Source organism: Charadrius vociferus, unplaced genomic scaffold (assembly GCF_000708025.1).
Source record: "Charadrius vociferus isolate BGI_N301 unplaced genomic scaffold, ASM70802v2 scaffold266, whole genome shotgun sequence".
NCBI classification, from domain to species: Eukaryota; Metazoa; Chordata; class Aves; order Charadriiformes; family Charadriidae; genus Charadrius; species Charadrius vociferus.
The window spans coordinates 704,891-714,536 of record NW_009649114.1 but is presented as its reverse complement, the minus strand read 5'-3'; the positions used below and the strand labels follow the sequence as shown (position 1 = coordinate 714,536).

General features: G+C 51.2%; 1 protein-coding gene across 1 annotated transcript in view; it reads left to right on the top strand.

The window, feature by feature from the left end:
- Positions 1 to 8,263: 8,263 nt before the first annotated feature.
- LOC104289335 (complement receptor type 1-like) overlaps positions 8,264 to 9,646 on the top strand; it is a 35,972-nt gene continuing 34,589 nt past the window's right edge. The window contains exons 1-3 of the mRNA XM_009888270.1: positions 8,264 to 8,351; positions 8,851 to 9,042; positions 9,577 to 9,646. Coding sequence (XP_009886572.1) covers positions 8,264 to 8,351; positions 8,851 to 9,042; positions 9,577 to 9,646 — 350 coding nt within the window. The remainder of the gene's footprint in view (positions 8,352 to 8,850; positions 9,043 to 9,576) is intronic.

Here is a 9,646-nt window from a genome sequence, read left to right as displayed (position 1 = left end):
CAGATGTCGGGTGTGGAGAGGGTTGGGGTTGGGTTGGGGAGCTGCCCCCGTTCCGCTGTGGCAGGGTGGTCCCCACAGCGATGCGGGATGCGGCGCAGCCCCTGCCTCTGCCCCGGCAGCGCTCCTCCGGGCCCGAGAGACCCCAGCTTGAATGGACTCGGCCATTTGGATGGGCAGGTTTTTTTACTTTTAATTGCACTTTGCCCTTGCAGTGAGGCTTTTCCAACAGTTTTCTTGAGGCGACTGCTCTGTCTTCATCGCCAGTATTTACGCACATGTCGTGGGACACAAAGGTGTGGGGTTGACCCTGCAGTCGTGTGCCTCTGTCTCCCGTTCTCTGGTTTGTGACAGCGTTTCTAACAACGCTGCCGAGTGCTCTCGCTGACTGTCCTGCCAAAGCCGCGGAAGCGCACAAAGCATCAGGCTCAGATATTGCTGTAGAGCATCTCCCGTGTTGGGGTGGCCGACTTGGGAATGCCAAAAGGGCACGTTTCTCCTAAAGTTGCCCGTCTCCCTGGGTTTCAGAGGCCTTAATGTCAAAGATGAGGGGAAAAGGAGAAAGAACCTGAGCTGGGGGAGCTTGTGATAAATCTGATAAATCATTGTTCTGATACTGAGTGGTATCAATTTAGAGTCAAATCAGAGGAAAATTATCCGTGGGCTAAAAATCACAGCCTCGCCCCTTTGGATTTGCCTTTACTCTGAGCCAAAAGGAGCTGTGTGTTCAGAAAATGAATGTATATGCCAGCTGTGCAAAAGTACTTTCCAAATGCTGCCCTTCCAGTGTTTCTTCTCCCCTATATTTAAACAAATAACACAGACTTGCGAGGAGGGTTTGCAGATAAATGAAGGGAACTCGCTCCAACTTCCTCGATTCCAGTACAAACCTTCTCAGTGTTGGTGCTTTGCTTGAGAAAGCAGCATGTGAGCAGCTGTTATGGATCACTTCTGTCTGATGATGGTTACTTTTTAAGCATCGTTGTCGGGAAAGCTGTATAGATATTTATTTCATTTTTTTTTTAATTGCAAATAGAAAATATGTAGCGTCTGGATTTCCTGACTGTTGGGTTTTAAGTGTTGATGCCTACTGTTAATTGTCAGCAAATTGGCTTGATATCTGTGCCATTTATTTAATTTTTTTTTTTTTTTAATTGCAAAACAAGCTCTGGTGGGGTAACGAGGCAAATTGCCCGGATCGATTTACACGTGGGTTCGCAGCCTCAAAGCGCTGCGGCTGAGCAGAGCGCGCACTGCACCGCACCGCTCCGACCGCCGCCTGACTGGAGCCCTCCCCGGCGTTTGCTGTGCCCTCCGCCGCTGCCCGAGCCGCGGCTGGAGGAACCCCTGGTGCTCGGGCTTTAACCTGTGTCGCTGCGCATTTGTAAATGCCCAATTCGCTTCTACTGACCTGAGCGCGTTCCTGTCGTCTGTCGGACCCTCAGTGAGGCGATGCAAGGAGTTTTGTCGGAAGTATAAGTATTTATTGCGGTTAATGCACAAAATGATTACTATAATGGTTTTTGTGTGTTTGTCCTGGAAGTGTACTTTCCTATGGAGAAGGCAAATAAAAGCGAGTCGCCCTGAGTTAACCAGCCTGCTTCGTTATTGCCTGCCGTCCCGCGAGACACCCCAGTAACGCTGGGCTTGCGTGGCCGCGGGCGAGACTGGGAAACGCTGTGTGCGGAGCTGTGCAGGGGGTTAAAGGACGATGCAAAATGTGAAGCAGCTTATTTACCCAAGGAGGAGAAAATCAGTAAATCCTCGGATGGTCACTGTCACAAAGACCAACTCTGCAGAGCTGGTTGGATGCTGCTGCCGCGGAGTGGCTGTCTGTCCGTCCGTCCCCAGCGCTGGGCTGAGCTCTGCTGTCCCCTGCTCTGCCACCTCCTCACTTACCCTCGGTGTAACCTGTACCGTTTCTCTCTTGTTTGTAGAGGATGGCCGGTTTAACGGTGTAGAGGTTTGCAGTCTCGTCTGGGATTCGGCTGGGATTTCCGTGGCCGGGAAGAGCCCTGCGGACGGGACTGGAGCATCCCTGGAGCACAGTGAGCCGTGTGCCGCTTCGGCCAGTACTCTCCTCCAAAATGTGTTCTTAGAGTCTGTCTGTGCCTTTGCTTTCTGAATGCTGAACTCTCTGTCAGCGAGAATGGAGAAAACTTGCTGCGGAGATTTTTCAACCTGCTTTTTACTATGTGTGAGCTAATTTACCCCGGGGCTTTCTGGGCTGTTACAGTAGTGTCCCGCATCTTTCCTCCCGGTTAGATGGCAAACTTAACCGCAGTGTATGTGAGGACAAAACAGTCATATCAATACTCGCTGAAGCAGCTTTTCTTTGGAAGATGTGTTATCAGACCAAATCCCCCAGTTTTTATTTCACTGTTACCCTTTCCAAGTTCAAACACAGTCGTTGTGGTGTTGAACCATCGAGAGCACTCCAGGTCTCTTTTGACTTTGACTCCGTGACTGCTGATTTGATTCCCCCGTGGCTCGGGGAGGCTTTCAGCACAAGGAGTAACACAAAGCACTTGGCAGGTCCGCAGGTCCTGCGGGACGTCCCCTGCGCGGGGCCGAAGGCAGTTAAAGCTCCCAGCCTGGCAACAGCGTAGCTGCCGGGGCTGTTGAATCCAAACTCAAGTCCTACTTCGGCTTCGCCCCCTGATCGCAGCCTCATCCTCTCGTTTTTCCTGGGTTTTGCGGACGCTTTTCTCTATTGCAACAGAAAATCGGAGCATCGCTTTGCTCGGTGTCAGGGACCAGCGGGGCCGCGTGTGCGGGTTCGCGAGAAGCACGTGACTGTTACCGGTTGTCTTTTTAATGTACCAAATTTTAGGCCCACAACAAGTTTTTAAAGTTGCCTATATATATAGCTGTGAACGTTACTGACGTACAGTGCTGCCTTTAATAGAGCTGAAGCCGCTTTAGCGTTTAGTGCATAGATGGTGGAACTCCCCTGTGGCGCAGCTCGTGCGATGGCTGCGTGTTACCTAAATCCCCACCGAAACGCCAAATTTACAGTTTTTTCTCCCCCGAGTCTTGATTTGTGTTTTGCCAAACTCCATTTTACCGCACTCCTCCTGTTCTTGCACTAAGGGCAAAATCCTCAGGTTGGGTGGAGAAAGGAGCGTTTGGGTACGAAGCAGGAGGCTGTTCCGGACCTGCTGTTTCCAGTGACTCCGGGATTTATACAAGCAGCTTCTGGGACCCAGGTTGCTTATTTTAAATGTATAAATGCATGTTGGCCATAGCCACGGTAGGGATCTGTGCTTGAGAAACGTCTGCGCTCCAGCCCTGGCTGCGCAGGAGCTCAGCAGCACGGAAGCCTGAGGTTTATCTGGGGATTTTGGGCTGAAACCCAGTTGTTTTAAGCACTCCCAGAGCTTTGATTTGATAAAGCGGAGATAGAGAGGGCCACAGCGAAGGCCCAGGCACTACTCCTGACCGCTTAGGATTTCTGAGGAGCAGAAGCCCGTGTTGATCTAAAGCCATTGCACCACGGCGGGAGAAAAATTCAGTGGGTGAGAAACTGAGTTGTATTAGTTTTGTTCCTAGAGCAGCACTGTTTGTTCTTTGGTTTTAAACGTTACAGCGCTTAGAAATAAGCCAGAAAAAAAGAAATGTGTTGAAGGAAGAGATTTCTAGGCTGTTGCCTGGTAAGACTCGCTGTCGCTCTCCAGTAACGCTGTAAACGCACAAACCCGCACCGCGTGGGGGTGGCTGCTCCTACCCAGAAACCTCCTGCCCTGCGGGAAAAAAGGAGTAGAAATGTACTGTGGGATGTTTACACACAATATGCTGTAATAACTTGCTGAGGAGTTAATGATGTTTGTATCGTTGAGTAGTTAATGGCTGTAAGGAGACAAAAATATGTATTTTTACCCTCCAGGATTCATGAATGTAGCTGCTAATGTGTTGGCGGTTTAACTTTTTTTTTTTTTTTTTTAATCACTGCTAAAAAAATCAGGTCTGCAGTTTTGGATCGCTGACTGTGGGTCCCCTGTTCCTATCGAGCGGGTCCTTGTTTTGGCCGTGGTCTGCTGGGCGGTGGGACGGAGCCTCTCGGCCGTCTCTGCGGACGGCAGCACGTGTGCCTCGCTGCTTTGATTAAAGCCGCACTATCGCCTTCTCCTCCTGTGCTTCGGCTCTCAAAAGGTGTAAATACACGTGTCTAGAGCAGAGCAGCAGCAGATTTGTGATTGTCATCGTCACCCCAGGGGTGAATGGTACCTGCTGTGAGGGGCTGTGGTGTCCCGGGGGTGGCCGGGCTGGGGCGATGCCAGCGAGCCCACGCGTCGTCCCAGCCCCGGCCGGGCCGGTGGGTTCCCGTGCCAGGTATTTCCTTGAAATCACCTGATTTGGAGGTGGTGGGTTTGGAGGCGTGAAAGCGAGCTTGCTGCCCCCCGTGAGTGGGTTTTTTTTTCTATATTCCCTTTCTCTCAATCCGTTTCCATCAGCAGAGGCGCTGGTGGCTACCATCACCTTCAGCGAGCGGTGGCAGAGCCACCCGTGGGACCTGCACCGCCGGTCCGGGGGCTGGCTGCCCCATCAGCGTTATGGGTCATTATAGAGAAAAATGATGGTTTGGGCAAAACCTGTTCCACCTCTGCCGCCAGCGGTGGGGAAAACTGGGAAGTGAAGGGGGAAAAGGCTTAAAACCAGGCCGGGTAGCTGGAGTTTGTGTACACTGGCTGTGACGTTTGAGCTGCCACCTCTCTGTACGGCATCCCCTTCCCGGCAGCGGGTGCCGGGGGAGCAGCGGCATCGCTGCCAGCGCCCCCGGTACGTCCCAAACCCTCAGCCCCGCTCCTCCCAGCGCTGCTGGGGCCACCTCCGCCTCTTCTGCTGCTCCGCCGTCCCTGAACGCTGTCTGCCCACTGCTGCGCTCTCTTTAGTGGTTACCGAGATGGATGTTACACGTCTACTTGTAATTTTGCTGTGCTTTCTAATGTGTGGGGGTTTTTAGGTTGAAAGAAACCCCGCAGTTGATGTAAACTTGTGCTGTACGTTGTGCACTCTGTGCACTTGAGAATAAATATCCCATGAACATTTATTTACAATAAAGAGATTTTAAACAAAAATAGATTTAGTTTCCTCTGTTGCTTCCCTTTATGGTTTGCTATAACTATCTGTTGTTTGCTGGTTTTGTGAGATAGTGAGTCGCCCTCCCGGGAGGTATTTAAAAGAGGTGCAGACGCGGTGCTGAGGGCGATGGCTTAGTGGTAACGTGGCAGTGCTGGGTTAACGGTTGGACTCCGTGATCTTAAAGGTCTCTTCCAGCCAAAACCATTCTGTGAGTTCGGGGAATCTCTGGGCAGTGATTGAGGATGCGGGTCTGTCGGGGGGGGGCAGGCAGCCCCAGCTTTTGGGAGTTGGGCTGGAAACGGTGAATCCCGCACCCTGGAACTACCGCTGCCATTCCCGTCCCTCAGCAGCCGGAAGGGTGTTTTTATTGGAGCTATGGGAATTCAGGTTATCAGATTTTCCATGGAGCTGTTAGAGTAGCAACACCTTTTTTTTATTTATTTTATTTTTTTTTTTTAAAAAAGCACATTTTTTTTCCAGGTAAAAAAAAAAAAAAAGTCAAAAAGCAGCAACTGGTGTGCCTTACTGTGCTTTCCAGCATCTGCAGCTGGAAACCAGCTGGTCCCGAAGGCACCGGCCAGGCGCAGCCTGAAGAGAAGCGACCTCGATTGGGGTCAAGGAAAACCCCTTCTATCCTGTCTGTCCCGCTGCAGGCTGAGGAGGTCTTGGGGGTGTTCAGCCGCCGTCGGAGCAGGAGAGGGCTCTCGGTGTGGCGGTGCCCCGGCTGATGCTCACAGCCGTGAGTGCTCTACACAGGTGCTAAATAACCTCCTGGGTGCCTGTGGGGAAGCTGCTGATTTTTTTTGGCACATAAATCAACTTGTTCTGAGTCATCTGGGGGGGGGGGAAGAAATCTAGAAAGCCTGCGTTTGTGTTTGCGATTAACTGGATTCTCGTCCGTGTTGAGGGGCGGTCAGTGCCCGCTCGGGAGCGGCGAGGGGTGCGGGCAGGACGCAGCCTTCTGCCCTGTGCTACAGAGCAAGAACTAAACCTGTTCCATTGCATTTTGGCACAGACTCGGGTGAGCTTCAGGAATGTCGTATATCCCACTCAGTGTAGGGATGTGGTAAATTTCTCTGGCAAAAAAAACCCACCCTCAGATGTGGCAGAACAAAGCAACACCTGTGAGAAGCTCCGCCTGAGGTAGAAAGGGCATCACCGGGTTCTTGATGGGGATTCAAGCCTGGATGAAGCCGCGCAGCCAAAGGGCAAAAGGAGCAAATGGTTACAGCTTCTGCCAGAACTCTTGTTACTGGAAAATGACCCACCAGGGACAGTCGGATTCGGGAACAGCTTTCACTGAGACGAAGGGCAGCTGGGTTCCCATCATGGACCAGGGTGGTCAGCTCGAAACGATGCTCCCTTGGACCTCGTGTGCGGCTGAGCTCCAGCTGGTCTTGCTTTAATGGGATTAGGTGGAGCTGGATGAAGAAACTGTATTTTGGATGCTGGCCATAGACTTCTGAGGTCTGAAGGGATGAGCTGGTGGTTGACGTGCCCCAGGGTGAAGCAGTCCTCTTGGGAAGGGCCCCAGTAGCGTGCCTGAGGTCCCTGGGCATCGCCGGGGGACCGCGCTGGCTGGGTGTCGTGTCTGCAGGGTGGAACGGGCAGTGTCCTGCTCAGCGAGGGTCATTGCAACAAAGACTTGGCAGCTCCGCACAGAAAACAAACAATTTCAACATCTGCTTGGGTTGCATTCAGTTTTCTAGTGTGTCGCTTTACGGGTTGAATAAACTACTTCCTTCTTGCTGAGAGGAGGGGTTAATGATTTATGGGTCAACTGGCCTAACTCTGGTTTCTGCAGAATTCACACTCTTCTGCATGGAGCCATGTCTGAGCGTGTAGGCGTATCGTAACTCCTCCTTCAGCGCTGCGGTGCCTGGAGCGGGGGGACAGGAGGAGGACAGCCATCGCTTGGTCTTGTTAAGAGCTGAGCGCGCCGGGTCTCTCCGTGCACCGCTGTCACATCTCCAGGTAAGAGAGCTTCGAGCTTTAGGCGATGGTGCTCTTGGGAACTGGATAGGAGCAACTCTTGCAACTCTAGCAGGCACAAAGATTAATAAATTAAGTCAAATTAAACCAGGAGCTGTAACGAGGATTGAAGGAGAGGCAGAGGGGTGGAACAGCCACGAGAAGTGGTAGGTTCAGGGCAGAAAGCATCAAGACAGACTCGTTTCCAGGAGGAAGATAAGCACTTGGCGCGTACATAACGTTGGGAGGGTTTAGGCTCGTAAATGATGATCCGAGATAACAAAAGTCAGAGAGGATTCTTGCTGATCTCTAGGGGTGCCAGGTTAGTCCAAATTGCACTTGAATTCCATCCTGTAAAGTAATTCGTCCTCCTGAATGGCTTGTATGCTTTATAGCTTTACTCCAGTTAATGTTATTTGCACAAAACTGGTGTGTCTTTTTGGTTAGATACTGCTGGCTCGCTCTCTTTCTGCATGTAATTTATTGTTAGGGGACTGTCCTGTCTCCAGCAGGATTTTGTCTGACTATGAATTTGCTTCCAAGAGATTTATTACTAAAACGAAATGTTTTACACATAAGAGGAGCTTCAGGGGAATTTATCCAGAAGGCATAGATAAACTCGTGGCTCTGCAGGTATTATATTTGGCTGGGGATAACACTATGTTGGCAAGACAGTGTTTTTAAGCTGAACCTGACAAGCTACAAAGTATTTATGTTATGGCTTGAGTGGAGCTCTTAGTCTTTCTTTTTTTATTATTTTTTTTTCAATTTTAATCAGAAGCTGCATTCTCCAAAATGCAAATAAATGAGACAAGTGGAATAAAGCCGATGGGAATTGCTTAACGTCTACAATTGTTTGTCCTGTTTACCTTGTATTTTCCTGTCTCTGGGTCTGGTCTGCTGGAGTTGGCCTTCCTCGTCCGAACCCGGCTCTGCCCCGGCAGCCCGGCTCCTCCGCACCAGCCCTCGGTGCCATCGGCGGCGGAGGAGCTCCGCTCTCTTCCAGGGTGTTGCAATAGCTCCTGCACCTTCTGGTCCCCAGCCCGCGGCTGTAGGAACTGCTTAGGGATGGAGAAATGAGACCTGTCCCGATGAGCTACGGTTATCCTGAGTGTAAATATCCGCCCCCGCTCTTTTTACAGATACTTGGCCTAGAAAACAAATGTGGTAACTTCTGGGGGATCTCCGGACAGGGCGGCTGGAGTAAGGCAAGATGCCAGCTTCGGAGCCGGCGGGGCAGAGGCGGCGTGCCGCTGTCCTTGGGTTATTCCTCACCGCTGCTCTTGTCGTGGCTGTCCAGAGTAAGTGAATGAGTCCATCGGGATGAAGTAAGATCCTTCAAAGGAAAACATTCTCCTGGGGTTTGCAAGGCTTGAATCCTTCTCTTTTCCTTGTTGCCTTTGCGTTTGGAGAACGTTGTAAATCTTTGTGGTCAGAATCCGTCTTCCTTCGCCTCTTTTTCCTTTCTGCATAAAACGGCTGTAAAGTTATTCCGGCTGAAAAAGGTGCAATGATTTACACTAACTGGGGAGAGGAAATGGTTAATCGGGACTTTGTGACTGGCCTTGGAAGCTGCTGGATGAGGTGTGAGGAGCACAGGACCGCCTGGGGTGATGCTCCTCCCTGTCCCTGCCAGCCTCCGCCATCCCCAGTCACAGACTGCGCTTCTCCTCTCTGTTCCTAGCTTTAAGGAGTTTTAAGGCCACCAAAGTGTCCTCGCCTGGACCTTCAGAGCAAACCAGGCCTGAACTCCCACTGCTTTTCCTCCCGGCGACTTTCTGATGGAGTTTCTGTCGGTAGGTCTCTGCGATGCTCCGCCGCGTCTCCCATCTGCAGAACCGAAAGAGAAATACCACGGCATTTCCACCTTTCCCTATAATTCAGTGGTGGAATACGTCTGTCGCCCAGGTTACGTGAGAAGTCCTAATGCCCGAAACGTCCTTGTTTGTGGAAGGAATAATAGGTGGCACGGATCAAAGGAGATATGCACACGTGAGTATGTTTTGGGTTGACTTTTGATTTAGTTCTTTATTCGGTGATGTTGTCAGCTCACTGTGTTGGAGCAGTATCCAAAGTGACCTCGCGGGAAGGTGGGAGATGAGTGACCTGACACGAAGCACCAGTTGTGTTCCGCAAAGTACTGGCAACGATGGCAAAAGCTGAAACTGCTTCCATGCTGGCTGTGTTTGATTGCTGACTCAAAGGATGTTCTTCTGCTCAGGCACGACGTAACTCTTGGTTCAAAGAAAAGTATTTCAAGCTTGCAGTAGGAGAATCCTTTAGCTGTGCAGAAACACCGTCGCGCTTGCCAGGGTCGCTGCAAAGCCCCGCTTAGGCTGCAGGTCATGATGCAAGTCTTAACAGCAGCATGAATCATGGAGTAATTTAGGGTTGGAGGGGAAATCTGGATGTCTCTGGTCCATCCCTTTGGTCCGTATTGGAGGAGGCTTCTAGTTTCCTGCTGCATTTTCCCAATTCTTCAAAAAACTGAACTGAGAACTCACTCCCGTCCTCTTGTCCCCCCAGCAAAGCTGTGCACCTACCCTGGAGAGCCGGCCAACGGCAGACTCGTCCTAGCAGGAACGTTCAGTTTTGG